The sequence below is a fragment of the Salmo trutta genome, chromosome 32 (assembly GCF_901001165.1).
Source record: "Salmo trutta chromosome 32, fSalTru1.1, whole genome shotgun sequence".
Taxonomy (NCBI): domain Eukaryota; kingdom Metazoa; phylum Chordata; class Actinopteri; order Salmoniformes; family Salmonidae; genus Salmo; species Salmo trutta.
Window position 1 is genome coordinate 40,852,514 of NC_042988.1, and position 16,485 is coordinate 40,868,998.

Genomic DNA, 16,485 nt, shown 5'->3' on the forward strand with positions numbered 1-16,485 from the left:
GGCAAGTCAGTTAAGAACAAATTCTTATTTTATAAGGACGGCCTACCCTGGACGATGCTGGGCCAATTGTGCGCCGCCCTATGAGACTCCCAATCACGGCTGGATGTGATACAGCCTGGATTCGAACCAGGGACTGTAATGACGCATCTTGCACTGACGCCTCTTGCCCTAAAGGAGAAAACAAGGTGTCAAACATTTGGCGAGTTACCTTTTGCTTGAGTGTAGATTGAACCAATGGAATGGACTTAAATGAGTGAACTGCATATCCGTGCACCCATAATGCATCATGCTTTGCTGTAGCTATAGAAAACACTTTCGATTTGACTCTAAATTATAAAATGTACATTCTAGCCTACAGTTCAAACAGATTTGATCAGATTTGTATATGCCTATATCTTCTCATTGAAATTATATCGTGAACTGGATTATTATGCAACGATAAACGATATAGTTTGTTATTTTAGCATGTGTGAATAAATAAAATTTCGGAGTGCTCGACCGAACGACATCGTCGACAGAAATTAAGACATTGAATTCTCCGTAAGTAATGGACGTACATGATTCCTGCGGTAAAACAGTTATTTATATTGGTTCAATATTCCTGTCCGCGTTATTATAATTATCCTATGTACAGTATATTGTTATACGTCATGTTTTCTTTCTGTGAAGTACATGTGATTATTTCAGTGTACAGTAACTGTACAAAGCAGTGCATCGTGCCCTTATAGGCCTGTACCCAAAGCCTTATGAGAAATGCAAATATATGTTCTGACCACACCAATTATCAGGCTACTAATTTCCTCCACATTAACCATATACACACTGTTGTTTTAATAGGTTAACCTGCACAATTATGGCATCCAATGAGAGTGAGTATCATTCCTTATTTGATACATTGTTGGATCCCATTGGGCACAGACGTCAATTCAACGTCTATTCCACCTTGGTTCAACGTTGATTCAACCAGTGTGTGCCCAGTGGGATATTGCAATTGTTATTGCTGAGTAGGCCTGTATGTAGTAAATAGGTATTATAGTATATTTTAGTGTGTTGTGTTTGTGTACGCTGACTTCTCTAAATTCATTTCCATGTAAATAACAATAAAGTATATTTAAGCAATAAGACCAGAGGGTGTAATATACTACAGCTAAGGGCTGTTCTTAAGCACGACGCAACGTGGAGTGCCTGGATACAGCCCTTAGCTGTGGTATATTGGCCATATACCACAAACCCCAGAGGTGCCTTATTGCTATTATAAACTGGTTACCAACATAATTAGAGCAGTAAAAATACATGTTTTGTCATACCCGTGGTACACGGCCTGATATACCACGGTTGTCAGCCAATCAGCATTCAGGACTCGAACCAACCAGTTTATAGTATACTTTATATTATACTGTATTATAGTGTGTTGTGTTCCTGTATTTGTGTGCTGACTTGTCTAAATGAATTTTCCATGGAAATGGACAGTAAAGTATAGTGTATGGTATGTCAGCAAGGGATATGGGTTTACAGTATATTTGGTAGGCCTATAACTTAAAATGTTTTCATAGGTTCTAAACCGAAAAGGAGGAGGAAGAGCAGCATGGACGAGCCTCCTTATTGTGAGTTCTATAGATTTTAGTTGTGTATTCATCTGTACATAAATAAATACTTGTGATGGCCAAGAGAATGGTGCATGCTGGTCTAATTGTGTACTTTTGTCGACTGTTGGTTTTGTGTGTGTTTGTTTGTCATTGTCAGGCGATGCAGAGTTTAGAGTCCTTCTCTTTGGGAGAAGTGGCCGCAGTCAATTTTCTCTGGCAAACTCCATTCTGGGGACAGATGTGTTCAATGATGAGCTCTGCAACATTACAGAGAGTCAGAGACACAGGAGTGAGGCGTTTGAGAGGAAACTAGCTGTGGTCAACACTCCAAACCTCTCTGAGTATGAGGCATCCCAGAAAGAGCTGAGAAGAGTGTTCAAGATGTCTGTGTGTATGTCCTCTCCTGGTCCCTACATCGTTCTCTTTGCATTCGACCTGAACAACATCTCACCAAGTGCCGTAAGCATCCTGGAACTCGTCACAAAGCATTTTGGGGACAGCATCTTGAACCACATGATGGTTGTGGTGTGCCATGAAGAGGAGAAGGAGGATTCAGCTCTTGAGGAGAAAGTCAAGACTAACAGAGACTTCAGGGAGCTCATTGAGAAGTGTGGCCAAAGGTATCACCTCTTCAATGAGAGGAAGGCCCGGAGAGATGAGAAGGTTTCCAGACAGCTCCTGGAGAAGATGGACGACATGGTGAGGGATAACGGATGCAGATTCTACTCCAATCACCAATACCAGGAAGCAGAGGAGAGAATCCAGAAAGAGGAGCGTTTCATGATGAAAGGGAGAAAGAAAGAGATGCTGACAAAGAGGAAGGAGCTGGAGAGCAGGTACACAGGTGAAGGTCTTGAGAAGGAGCTGCTGCAGTTTGAGACAAGGATAAGAGTAGAGAACCGAGAGAAGGCTGAGAGGAAGATCTCAGAGGTACTGGGATTTACTCTAACAGCAGTTGACTATGCTGCTGCAGTAGGTAAAGGGGCAGCTCTAGGGGCTTTATGTGGAGCGGTCATGGGGTTTGAGGGTATGGCGGTGGGAGCCGCTGTAGGTGCCGTTGTCGGGGGTGTCATTGGAGGTGCTGCCAGTGCGGCATGGGGTTACGTCACAAACGCTGCTGCACAAATGAATAGACGTTGAGACGATGGTGCCTACATCGATGATGCATTGCACAGTTTAACAGGTTGTGTCATATTGATGCCGTTCCTGCACAGTTTAACACCACTGTCAGATTTGTAGAGGTCTGAGGCCAATCAGTTCAGTAATGAAACTTATTTGTCATTGAGAAAATATTCAGAGATGTATGTTTTGTAGATAATAGACGCTGTTGATTTTTGGCTGCTGGTCTGGTGATGGTACTAGTAGGTTATTTTACACACATTCATTGTTGAAATACGGAATCATGAATAAAGGGAGATCCTTTAACAATGGAATATTTAAACACATTCTAAATGTACTGTTGTTTTTGCTGTCTTTGGAATTCCCAATACATCTGTGTACATTTAAATAGGAAAAATGTAAATATACATTCTACATCCATTTATGAAAGAACATAGTTATTTTTAATTTTATATTACTGCTGTTGTATGTGTCTCTATTTTGCCTAATAAATTCCCTTATTTTGAAAACAAATCCCTGTTTTGTTTCCCTGTGGTATTTGTATTGTGTTAAAGCACATATCTGATCTTCCATTGCATACTGTACTGAAACAGTCTCACAGACCGTTCAATCAGGAGAGACCAGTCTTTCTCCCTAGGTTCACTTGCTCTTTCAGCTTCAACACTTCCATCTCAAAAACATTTCACTTAACCTTTCCACCAGCCGTCCCTCCAGCACTCTTTCACGGCTACTTCCACAGGCCAGGTTGTAGCTCTGCAGAGATGCACTCCCTTCTGCACTCCTTCACGGCTACACAGCTAAACTCCTACACTGCTGCACTAATCCACTCTAGCAGGGCTCTGGTGTCCAGCCTTCCACAATGACTACTGGATCTCTGGCTGCAGAACCCACTGATACTGTACTGTATCTCTCTCTCTCATCTATCTGTGTCTCTGTCTCCTCTGTCTCCGTCTGTCTCTGTGTGTGGCAGTTGAGGCTGGGGACGAGGATAGCCACCACATAGTCTCATCCACAGGCTCAACTGATACATTACAGAGAGACAGCGCTGGCTAGTGGACGAGACTAGCTACTGGAGGGCTAGCTCTGGTCCAGGGTGTTAGTGAGCCTTCAGGAAGGCTCAGCGTTAGGAAGCCACACTAACACCCTGGACCAGAGCTACTGCAGGGTCTGGTGCTGCTGTTTGACAGCTCTAACACCCTGGACCAGAGCTACTGCTGGGCCCGGTAATGCTGTTTGACAGCTCTAACACCCTGGACCAGTGCTACTGCTGGGCCCGGTAATGCTGTTTGACAGCTCTAACACCCTGGACCAGAGCTACTGCTGGGCCTGGTGCTGCTGTTTGACAGCTCTAACACCCTGGACCAGAGCTACTGCTGGGCCTGGTGCTGCTGTTTGACAGCTCTAACACCCTGGACCAGAGCTACTGCTGGGCCTGGTGCTGCTGTTTGACAGCTCTAACACCCTGGACCAGAGCTACTGCAGGGCCTGGTGCTGCTGTTTGACAGCTCTAACAGGGTGGGCCTTACCAAAGACTGTCCCTTCTCCCCAAGTGTGCATTTGTTTACTTCACTTTACATATTTGAAATTAATATAGGAAATATGGAAACTTCCTCTTCTATAGTCCATGGCTCCACCAATCAAATGCTTTTACATTTGTGGGGAGTAGTGAAGTGCACATTTCAGAAAGAAGGAGAGATAATTGGGACGTAGCCAATGTCTAAGGTTACAGCCTCCTCCCAAAGCAAACGCCTGATTGACTGACAACAGCTGAACACACCTGGATTAAACCCCACCCACAGCACCTTTCTAGGAACTCACACCTGTCACCTGGCCTCTGAATACAGGAAGAGAGACAGACTGACTAGCGACAGAAGCTCTGAGCCCCTGGCCTCTGAATACAGGAAGAGAGACAGACTGACTAGCGACCGAAGCTCTGAGCACCTGGCCTCTGAATACAGGAAGAGAGACAGACTGACAAGCGACAGAAGCTCTGAGCACCTGGCCAGGAACAAGTGGGACAGGTAGGTTTAACTTGTTAATAGTGGATTTTCTTAACTCAATAACATTCTGAACATAGGTTGTAAATATTGAACACAGCCTGGGAACAATAAAGCGTATTCTAATCTATCCTCCTTGTCAGGATGTCTGCTCTCTGTTCAGAACAGAATGTGAAACGGCCATTTTCTTTTATTACATGTTTACGACTGAACAGGTCAGGACGTCACTCTTCTCAGTTCAGGAAGTCACAACTTTATAGGTACTACACTGTTTGTTTTCAACAGGTAAAAGAGAGAAAATACAATACCGCTTTGAGGTAAAACAAACGGTTATGATTCTAGAGAGAATAATATCTTGAAGAGCTAATGCAGGTATTGAGTGTTGTGTTGGTTCCTTGATTATGTAACAGAATATTTGGTGTTACCTGTTCTACTGCATACCAAGGAATTTTACGCTCTCTTGTCTCTCAAACACACAGACAGACACAGACAGACAGACAGACATAGACTGACACACTTTTCTTTGAATGACACAGATGATCACATAACTGACTTGGCTCTGAGACACACGCAGAAACATTAGGTGAGTTCAGGTGAATCTGTGACCCTGAAAGAGTTCCAATAGTGAAATATCCAAACGTGAGCGTTCCGCTGCTTGACAAAGAAACATGTTTGACCGTGGAGTTGATAATAACAATCTCCACATCCTGTGTTTCGTCCAATCAGATCGGATGAGCTGGAATGTGACTCTGCTCGCTGCAGTGATGTCAAGGACGTCACTGTGTTGGGAGTCTGTTGGCTGCGCCAAGTATCAATGGCTTCCTCCAACCAATACTGCAAAAAAAGCACCCTATTTCCCTTTTATAGTGCACTACTTTTGACCCAGGGCCCCATAGGGAATAGGGTGCCATTTAGGACACACTATATTTAAGAGAAAATATGTTCCCTGTAGTCAGCGTTAACATCTTCACTTCAGTGGCCCTCCGCTGTCCCTGGGTTTCAGATGAGTTTTATAAACCTGTGTCCTCCTTCAGTTTGTTATTTATCAGCAAATGGGAAAGAGGTTATTGAATGAATCAGTCTTTGTTATTTCACCTTGGAAAGTACGATAGTATTATATTGCCTGCTGAGAGAAAACGGTCACGAACACTGCCTTCGGAAAGTATTCAGACCCCTTGACTTTTTCCACATTTTGTTAAGTTCAGCAATCTACACACAATACCCCATAATGACATCACAATACCCCATAATGACAAAGCAAAAACAGTAGTTTTTTTTGGGGGGGGGGGGGCAAATTTCTAAAAATCTATAAACAGAAATACCCTTTGCGTTGAGACTTAAAATTGAGCACAGGTGCATCCTGTTTCCATTGATCATCCTTGAGATGTTTCTACAACTTGACTGGAGTCCACTTGTGGTAAATTAAATTGATTGGACATGATTTGGAAAGGCACACACCTGTCTATATAAGGTCCCACAGTTGACAATGTATGTCAGAGCAAAAATCAAGCCATGAGGTCGAAGGAATTGTCCGTAGAGCTCCGAGACAGGATTGTGTTGAGGCACAGATCTGGTGAAGGGTACCAAAACATTTCTGCAGGTCCCCAAGAACACAGTGGCCTCCATCATTCTTAAATGGAAGAAGTTTGGAACCACCAAGACTCTTCCTAGAGCTAGCCGCTCGGCCAAACTGAGCAATCGGGGTAGAAGGGCCTTGGTCAGGGAGGTGATCAAGAACCCGATGGTCACTCTGACAGACCTCCAGAGTTTCTCTGTGGAGATGGGAGAACCTTCCAGAAGGACAACCATCTCTACAGCACTCCACAAATCAGGCCTTTCTGGCCAGATGGAAACCACTCCTCAGTAAAAGACACATGACAGCCCGCTTGGAGTTTGCCAAAATGCACCTAAAGAATCTCAGACCATAAGAAACAAGATTCTCTGGTCTGATGAAACCAAGACTGAACACTTTGGCCTGAATGCCAAGTGTCACGTCTGGAGGAAACCTGCCACCATCCCTATGGGGAAGCATGGTGGTATCATGTTGTGGGGATGTTTTTCATCGGCAGGGACTGGGAGACTAGTCAGGATCGAGGCAAAGATGAACAAAGCAAAGTACAGAGAGAAAAATGATGAAAACCTGCTCCAGAGCACTCAGGACCTCAGACTGGGGCGACGGTTCACCTTCCAACAGGACAACGACCCTAAGCACACAGCCAAGACAAAGCAGGAGTGACTTCATGAGCTTGAGGATCTGCTGAGAAGAATGGGATAAACTCCCCAAATACAGGTGTGCAAAGTTTGAAGCGTCATACCCATGAAGACTCGAGGCTGTAATTGCTGGGGTCTGAATACCAATATTTAAGTTTTTTATTTTTCATAAATTTGCAAAAAATGTCTAAACCTGTTTTTGCTTTGCTTTTCATTATTTTATACATTTTAGAATAAGGCTGTAACCTAACAAAATGTGGAAAAAGTCAAGGGGATCCTGAATACTTTACGAAGGCAGTGTAACCCAACTTTTTCACTTTGACTAGTTGATTAAGTTCAACCTTGAGGTGATTGAATACTGTGGCTTTTTACGCACACTCTTCTTCCATTGGAAACAATAACTTGCAAATAACTTGTAAAAAAAACACTGTACCCTTAAACTCTGTCTGGCCTATCAAATGGAAGTATTACATGACAAGAACATGAAGGTATTTAGAGAGACTTGACATTACATTTCATCTATATATTGATATATAATGGGGCACAACTTTGGTTTTTAGAAGTGGGGGGACGACATAATATCTATTTTCAAACAGTCTCCACGACCGTTCGGAGGCGTCCGCATGGTCCTAAAGCATACCGTTGCCTCGTTTAGTATCACATTACAATGGTAATGGGGGGAGATAAATGTCCCCCCCCCCCTCGTCCCCAGTGAAAGCTGCTTCCCTGTTAATGAGAGACGGTACACTACAAGTATCTGATACTACAAAGTGTTTAATGCTCAATCTCGTAATATATTGAACTTGGACCTTTTAGAAAAGGGGGAATTGGAAAGGGTGGAGAGATGGATTAGAGGGACAGAGGGAAAAGAAGGGTATATAAAGGATGAATTTATTGATTTCTACGGCGTCCTTCCAGGGCATGGCATCTACCATCTCTACCATCAGCCTCGTCTCCGAGAGGCACTTCCTGTGCCCGCTGTGTAAGGACATCTTCAGCAGTCCCGTGACTACTCCGTGTGGCCACAGTTTCTGTCAGGCCTGCCTGTGTGGGTACGTCCCCTCTTTATCTTACGATTAGAAGAAATGGAGGTCGGGGGGTGTCTGATATCGTTTGTTGAACTTTATTGAAAGCATTGCAGAAAATCCGTACGTTGTTGTTCACTAGCTCTGAAGCTCAAATAGTGCATGAGGCGAACATGGAATGGAGTGCTGAGTGTATTAGTTATCAGCATAATGAAAACATGGACTGGAGTACTGAGTGTATTAGTTATCAGCATAATGAAAACATGGACTGGAGTACTGAGTGTATTAGTTATCAGCATAATGAAAACATGGACTGGAGTACTGAGTGTATTAGTTATCAGCATAATGAAAACATGGACTGGAGTGCTGAGTGTATTAGTTATCAGCATAATGAAAACATGGACTGGAGTACTGAGTGTATTAGTTATCAGCATAATGAAAGCATGGAATGGAGTGCTGAGTGTATTAGTTATCAGCATAATGAAAACATGGACTGGGCTCATTACAGGTACTGGACCCGGCACCGTTCAGACTACTGTCCCCTCTGCAAGAGGTTGTTCCATTCCAGGCCAGACCTTAGTGTCAACCGCATCCTGGCTGACGTCTGTGACAACTACAGGAAGACACGGCCTGAGAGCCCTGAGGAGAGCCACGACACGGTATTCTAGTGACCTTAGTACAACATCTTGTGACATTAAGAGGTTCAAGACGCTACGGTGTACCTGTAATAGATACCTTGGTGTCACGATACCTTGGTGTAACCCTCTTGGTGTCATGATACCTTGGTGTAATCCTCTTGGTGTCACGATACCTTGGTGTAATCCTCTTGATGTCATGATACCTTGGTGTAATCCTCTTGATGTCATGATACCTTGGTGTAATCCTCTTGATGTCATGATACCTTGGTGTAATACTCTTGATGTCATGATACCTTTGTGTAATCCTCTTGGTGTCATGATACCTTGGTGTAATCCTCTTGATGTCATGATACCTTGGTGTAATCCTCTTGATGTCATGATACCTTGGTGTAATCCTCTTGATGTCATGATACCTTGGTGTAATCCTCTTGATGTCATGATACCTTTGTGTAATCCTCTTGATGTCATGATACCTTTGTGTAATCTTCTTGATGTCATGATACCTTGGTGTAATCTTTTTCTGCAGCCACAGGTTGTAGACATTGACCAGATGATCCAGGAGAGACTGAAGAAAGTTGACAGACTCAGACACTCTCTGCAGCTCCTCAAAGTGAGTCCCGATCCCAAATTGGCCCCTTGCCCCTACACCAGGGCTCTCCAAGCCTGTTCCTGGAGAGCTACCTTCCTGTAGGTTTTCACTCCAACCCCAGTTATAACTAACCTGGTTCAATTTATCAACCAGCTAATTATTAGAATCAGGTGCGCTAGATTGGGGTTGTAGTGAAAACCTACAGGATGGTAGCTCTACAGGTACAGGGTTAGAGAGGTCCTACAGGATGGTATCTCTCCAGGTACAGGGTTAGAGAGATCATACAGGATGGTATCTCTCCAGGTACAGGGTTAGAGAGGTCCTACAGGATGGTATCTCTCCAGGTACAGGGTTAGAGAGGTCCTACAGGATGGTATCTCTCCAGGTACAGAGTTAGAGAGGTCATACAGGATGGTATCTCTCCAGGTACAGGGTTAGAGAGGTCCTACAGGATGGTTGATCTCCAGGTACAGGGTTAGAGAGGTCCTACAGGGTGGTAGATCTCCAGGTACAGGGTTAGAGAGGTCCTACAGGATGGTACCTCTCCAGGTACAGGGTTAGAGAGGTCCTACAGGATGGTCGATCTCCAGGTACAGAGTTAGAGAGGTCATACAGGATGGTATCTCTCCAGGTGCAGGGTTAGAGAGGTCCTACAGGATGGTATCTCTCCAGGTACAGGGTTAGAGAGGCTCTACAGGGTGGTAGATCTCCAGGTACAGGGTTAGAGAGGCTCTCCAGGTACAGGGTTAGAGAGGCTCTCCAGGTACAGGGTTAGAGAGGCTCTCCAGGTACAGGGTTAGAGAGGTCATACAGGATGGTAGATCTCCAGGTACAGGGTTAGAGAGGTCCTACAGGGTGGTTTCTCTCCAGGTACAGGGTTAGAGATGTCATACAGGATGGTAGATCTCCAGGTACAGGGTTAGAGAGGTCCTACAGGGTGGTATCTCTCCAGGTACAGGGTTAGAGAGGTCATACAGGATGGTAGATCTCCAGGTACAGGGTTAGAGAGGTCCTACAGGATGGTAGATCTCCAGGTGCAGGGTTAGAGGGGTCCTACAGGATGGTACCTCTCCAGGTACAGGGTTAGAGAGGTTCTACAGGATGGTAGCTCTACAGGTACAGGGTTAGATAGGTCCTACAGGATGGTAGCTCTCCAGGTACAGGGTTAGAGAGGTCCTACAGGATGGTAGATCTCCAGGTACAGGGTTAGAGAGGTCCTACAGGATGGTATCGCTCCAGGTACAGGGTTAGACATGTCCTACAGGATGGTATCTCTCCAGGTACAGAGTTAGAGAGGTCCTACAGGATGGTAGATCTCCAGGTACAGGGTTAGAGAGGTCCTACAGGATGGTATCTCTCCAGGTACAGGGTTAGAGAGGTCCTACAGGGTGGTACCTCTCCAGGTACAGGGTTAGAGAGGTCCTACAGGATGGTATCTCTCCAGGTGCAGGGTTAGAGAGGTCCTACAGGATGGTAGATCTCCAGGTACAGGGTTAGAGAGGTCCTACAGGATGGTAGATCTCCAGGTACAGGGTTAGAGAGGTCCTACAGGGTGGTATCTCTCCAGGTACAGGGTTAGAGAGGTCCTACAGGATGGTATCTCTCCAGGTACAGGGTTAGAGATGCCCTACACCCTACACCCTTATGTAGAGCTAGATGAGTTAGACAAATCCATCACCCTTACCACATACATGTTTTGTCCAATCACACCTTATCATCTTAAAGTGATATGAGATACAGACATGTATTTTATCCAATCAGAACTTATGTCTGAGATATTGACAGTCTCTTTTCCAATCAGAACTCGTGTGTGAGGGAGGTGCGTGAGAGCCAGAAGGTGTTCTCTGCCCTCGTCGATTCCATGGAGAAGAGCCACAAGGCCGTGGTGACAGCCATTGAGGAGAGACAGGGGGAGGAGGAGGTCTGTAATGTACAGTAATACTCTGATTTATTTATGAACTTATAAACTTAGAATATTAATAATAATGGATTGGATTTATTTAGCTCCTTTCTCGTAAGTGAGGTACACAAAGCTCTTTACATAGTAAGGGAAAACTCACCTCATCCACCACCTTATGACAGAATACAATGTGATTATCAATATACCAAATGTAACAATGTTTATGTGTTTCTTTAGAGGGTTGTTGAGAAGCTGGTGAAGGAGCTGGAACAGGAGATTCAACAGCTGAGGAATGGAGACACTGACCTGGGGCCTTGTCATTCTCAGCAGAGCCATGATGAGCTCTGTGGTGGCGGTGGTCAGAAGAGTGTTGCAGTGGTAAGCATGGAGTAGGGTGAAGTCGCCCCTAGACGCTCGTCTTGGGTCAGTATAGTATTTTCTCCACTAATGGTTAAGGTTTAGATTGAGGGAAAGTAAGCTGATCCTAGATCTGTACCTAGGGAAAACTTTACCCCAGAGCGGTAAGAATATACTTAAGCAATAAGGCCCGAGGGGGTGTGGCATATAGTCAATATACCAGAACCAAGGGCTGTTCTTATGCACGACGCAAAGCAGAGTACAGCCTGGATACACACCTTAAAACTGGATACCAACGTAATTAGAACAGTAAAAATAAATGTTCTTTCATACCCGTGGTATACCACGGCATTCAGCCAATCAGCATTCAGGGCTCGAACCACCCAGTTTAGAACGTCTGATATACCTCAGCTTCCAGCCAATCATCCAGGACCCAAACTACCCGCTTTATAATGTAGATTAGGACACAGTAGGTCTACACGTTGACCTTTGGTTCCTCATGTCTTAATTTCCAAAAATAGTTAATAAAACAGAGTTTCTTAACAGTTTCAATCATGACCACAGAAGAACAGGCTTGAACCCTTAAATTAGTCCCCCAACCACCTATATTTAATCTTAAAATATAACAGTGTTTGTTTGTTTGTCCTCTATGAACGTTGCAGAGCACCACTTCCACCACGGGCTACTCTGAGAGGAGGGACTGGTCCAAGGTTTCCATGGAGACAGACCCCTGTATGGGCGTGACCAGGAGAGCAGTGTCAGACCTGATGGACATGGTTAAGGGAGAGCTCCGTAGACTCTCTAGAGCTGGTGAGCATTATACTACGGATACTATCTTTCATATCGTACTGGATCCACCACTTACAGTTCTACATCCACCCTTAACACTTTAATAGCCTACATGTTTTGTGCTGATTAGACATCTGTCAGCATCTGATAAATGGTTACAGTATTCTTCGACTGCATATCTTTAGGGTGAGTGAGTGAAATGTCAGATCTGTTTGTCTGGGAAGGATTCTTACTGGAACTGTTATATTTTGCAGAGCTGAAGAAAATACAGAAATACACAGGTATGTCTCCACCTGCCGAAGAGTTAGATACGCCATAATCTCTTTTTTGTTGTTCCCAGTGCAGTCAAAATGCAGTTTGTATGTGTTTTATATCATATTGTACAACAGCTGATGAAACTAACACTGTAAAAGTGTTGGAAAGTGTTATTTCCTGATAGTTAATGGTTGAAAATACAATCTTAATCAGCAGGTTTGTGTTGACGGAAGTTTAGGCTTTCCATGGTGACATCACAATGTGGTGCATTGGTTAATAGACTAATAGCAAAGAGAGTTCCTAACGTCTCTGCCAATAACGGCTAGTCTTCCATTTTCCCCTCCCCCCTCAGACCACTCCCAGACAGTCCTAGAAAAAATCTTGCTTGAGAAATACTTTTCAAATTTTTGCCAATTTTAATGGAAATCTATTACTTAATTATTACTCAGAAAATAATTGGATATTGGTATAAGAAAGGCAGCATTGGGCCTCTATGAAAGTACTTGTTTTACTAAGGTGAGTTTTCTGTTGCCATGGCACTTACATGTTTTTCTCTCCTTCCTCTACCCTAGTAGACATCTCCCTGAGTCCCAAGACGGCCCACGCCTTTCTCTCGGTCTCAGACGACCGAAAACAGGTGCGACACACAGACAAACACCAGGAGGTCCCAGACAACCCCAAGAGGTTTGATCGCGTGGCCAACGTCCTGGGAAGAGAATCCTTCAGCAGCGGCAGGTACTGTTTGCCTATATAATAGCATTCTATATCTATATATCTATATTATCATAAAGATCTATGATCATATATCTATGGTTCTAAGAACGGATGTCAGGTCGTCTGATATAGTTTGTTTGTTGAACTTTACTGAAACTATTGCGGGGATACATACTTAAGTAGAAGTTAGGATTCACTCCTGGCTCTTTACCTTAACTAGTGCTGTAGTAAAACATGGACTGGACTTAAATACTAAGTTCATCAGTTATAATGATGAAAACATGGACTGGACTTCAATACAAAGTTCATCAGTTGTAATGATGAAAACATGGACTGGACTTGAATACAAAGTTCATAAGTTATAATATAACTTGGACTGGACTTGAATACAAAGTTCATCAGTTGTAATGATGAAAACATGGACTTAATTCCAGGTTCTACTGGACTAATGTTGACTCCATTCCAGGTTCTAATGTTGACTCCATTCCAGGTTCTACTGTCTACTGGACTAATGTTGACTCCATTCTAGGTTCTACTGGACTAATGTTGACTCCATTCCAGGTTCTACTGGACTAATGTTGACTCCATTCCAGGTTCTACTGGACTAATGTTGACTCCATTCCAGGTTCTAATGTTGACTCCATTCCAGGTTCTACTGGACTAATGTTGACTCCATTCCAGGTTCTACTGGACTAATGTTGACTCCATTCCAGGTTCTACTGGACTAATGTTGACTCCATTCCAGGTTCTACTGGACTGATGTTGACTCCATTCCAGGTTCTACTGGACTAATGTTGACTCCATTCCAGGTTCTACTGGACTGATGTTGACTCAATTCCAGGTACTAATGTTGACTCCATTCCAGGTTCTACTGGACTAATGTTGACTCCATTCTAGGTACTACTGGACTGATGTTGACTCCATTCCAGGTACTAATGTTGACTCCATTCCAGGTTCTACTGGACTGATGTTGACTCAATTCCAGGTACTAATGTTGACTCCATTCCAGGTTCTACTGGACTAATGTTGACTCCATTCTAGGTACTACTGGACTGATGTTGACTCCATTCCAGGTACTAATGTTGACTCCATTCCAGGTTCTACTGGACTAATGTTGACTCCATTCCAGGTACTAATGTTGACTCCATTCTAGGTACTAATGTTGACTCCATTCCAGGTACTAATGTTGACTCCATTCCAGGTACTAATGTTGACTCCATTCCAGGTTCTACTGGGAGGTGGAGGTGGGAGAGAAGATAGAGTGGAACCTGGGCGTGGCCAGACAGTCCATCAACAGGAAAGGGAAGTTTACAGTCAGCCCAGCCAATGGCTTCTGGACACTGAGCCTAAAGAGCGGGGGTCAATATGTAGCTAACACCTCCCCCATTGTCACACCCGTGGGCCTGGAGCAGAAGCCCAGGAAGGTGGGGGTGTTTCTGGACTACGTGGAGGGCCGAGTGTCCTTCTACTGCGCGGAGACTGGGGTTCACATCCATACGTTTACAGATAGCTTCACTGATAGACTACATCCGCTCTTTAGTCCTGGAAGGCAACATGGAGGCAGGAATATCGCTCCTCTGATTATCAGTACTAGCTTCTGTAGCATCTGAGCCCCCTGACTTAACCCCACACCTGGAATAGTCATTTAATAATGTCATTATGTAACCTAATGTAGAATAAGGCTCACTCAGTCCTCTCTCACGTCTGCATTTTCAGTTGGATAAACTGGCTTCCTTCCTAATATTGAGTTAATACAGACACTGCATTATCAGGGAATGAGCTAGGTAATCAATAGTAATGCTATAATGTATTTGAATTATAATTTATGACAGTATTTATGAACCCTGAAATATATCTATTTTTACAGTGTTGATTTTTTTTCTTCTGTGCATCATTAAAAAATCGGTAAATTATTCACATATATTCTAGTTCTAGAATGACTAATGTGAGTAATTTCAAAAACCATGCCGCAGGCCCTAACTATTTGTTTGATTTAACAAGCAACCTTGACCATTCATGTATCAACCTTATCCAGTCATGCTACCCAGCTGGCTAACAGCTGGCTAACAGCTGGCAAACTTGCCCAGTATGGTTTCAGATGGAAATATGGACTCCTGGATAGATACTCCAGGTGATGTGCTTGAAAGGTAGGATTGATCATCTCTTTTTCTGGTTCCCCTCTGACTGTCTGGTACCCCTAACTTCTAAAAGGTCCAATGCAGACATTTTATTTAAATGTCAAATCATTTCTGGGTAACAATGAAGTGCCTTACTGTGATTGTTTTCAATTGAAATGGTCAAAAAGAAACAAATGAGCTTCTTAAAAAAAGAGCAAATTCTCAAACAAGAATGTAGCTAGGACTGTCTGGGAGTGGTCTGAGTAGGGGAGGGGGAACTGAAAACTATCTGTTATTGGCTGAGAGGTTTGGAACTCTCTTTCCTATTGGTCTACTACCAATTTTTGACCTGGTGATGTCACCAAGCAGGCCAAAACTCCATCCCACCAAAACAGGCTTTAATTTCAGGTGGCCTTTTTAAACAGCTCTTACACTACAAGGGCATTATCATAAATTTCACAGTTGCACAGATGTATTCCAATCTCATAGTGTGGAAATATATGAAAACACACGAAGGTCTAGTTTTTGATTGAACTGGGCCTTTAAAGTTGTCAGCATAACTAGTGCTCCCATCCACTACAAGGCTATCCACTACAAGGCTATCCACTACAAGGCTATCCACTACAAGACCATCCATCCACTACAAGACCATCCATCCACTACAAAACCAACTGTCCACTACAAGGCTATCCACTACAAGACCATCCATCCACTACAAGACCATCCATCCACCTCAAGACCATCCATCCACTACAAGACCATCCATCCACTACAAGACCATCCACCCACTACAAGACCATCCATCCACTACAGAACCATCCATCCACTACAAGACCATCCATCCACTACAAGACCATCCATCCACTACAAAACCATCCATCCACTACAAGACCAACTGTCCACCTCAAGACCATCCACCCACTACAAGACCATCCATCCACTACAAGACCATCCCGTGTCATGACGTTGGCCTGTGGGTAATGTTTATGACCCCCCCATAAATACCTTTCTCCCTTCCCTCTCTCTCTGACTCTACTGAAGGACTCTTGAATAGCTTTTGTTAAACATGGAGAGTCTGGGAACATCAAACAAGTGGGGGGAAAGGAACAATATTTTGGTAATAGAACCAGTTGAAAATATGCGTTGGTACTTAATGTATATGATGTCTGTTCGGTGATCATCTGAGAC

The 16,485-nt window shown here is 43.8% G+C and overlaps 2 protein-coding genes across 3 annotated transcripts; both read left to right on the forward strand.

The window, feature by feature from the left end:
* Positions 1 to 245: 245 nt before the first annotated feature.
* On the forward strand, positions 246 to 3,218 carry si:dkey-120c6.5 (GTPase IMAP family member 4). Its single transcript, XM_029729127.1, has 4 exons — positions 246 to 540; positions 838 to 869; positions 1,554 to 1,604; positions 1,744 to 3,218. Exons 2-4 carry the CDS (start codon positions 854 to 856, stop codon positions 2,724 to 2,726), a joined length of 1,050 nt encoding a protein of 349 aa, XP_029584987.1. The 5' UTR covers positions 246 to 540; positions 838 to 853; the 3' UTR covers positions 2,727 to 3,218.
* A 1,322-nt stretch (positions 3,219 to 4,540) lies between these two features.
* btr02 (bloodthirsty-related gene family, member 2) lies at positions 4,541 to 15,101 on the forward strand. 2 transcript variants are annotated; one of them, XM_029729128.1, is made up of 10 exons: positions 4,541 to 4,726; positions 7,832 to 7,965; positions 8,447 to 8,597; positions 9,103 to 9,186; positions 10,967 to 11,086; positions 11,303 to 11,443; positions 12,085 to 12,232; positions 12,466 to 12,492; positions 13,039 to 13,201; positions 14,406 to 15,101. In XM_029729128.1, exons 2-10 carry the CDS (start codon positions 7,835 to 7,837, stop codon positions 14,788 to 14,790), a joined length of 1,350 nt encoding a protein of 449 aa, XP_029584988.1. In that variant the 5' UTR covers positions 4,541 to 4,726; positions 7,832 to 7,834; the 3' UTR covers positions 14,791 to 15,101. The 2 variants fall into 2 exon arrangements, with proteins under 2 accessions (XP_029584988.1, XP_029584989.1); XM_029729129.1 differs by having other exon boundaries at positions 13,042 to 13,201.
* Positions 15,102 to 16,485: the final 1,384 nt, after the last annotated feature.

Coding starts and splice junctions, on each gene's coding strand:
- si:dkey-120c6.5 (XM_029729127.1), top strand. Junction 1,605..1,743: donor CATGGACGAGCCTCCTTATT/GTGAGTTCTATA, acceptor TGTCATTGTCAG/GCGATGCAGAGTTTAGAGTC.
- btr02 (XM_029729128.1), top strand. CDS start 7,835: ATGGCATCTACCATCTCTACCATCAGCCTCGTCTCCGAGAGGCACTTC. Junction 7,966..8,446: donor TGTCAGGCCTGCCTGTGTGG/GTACGTCCCCTC, acceptor GGCTCATTACAG/GTACTGGACCCGGCACCGTT. Junction 9,187..10,966: donor ACTCTCTGCAGCTCCTCAAA/GTGAGTCCCGAT, acceptor TTTTCCAATCAG/AACTCGTGTGTGAGGGAGGT.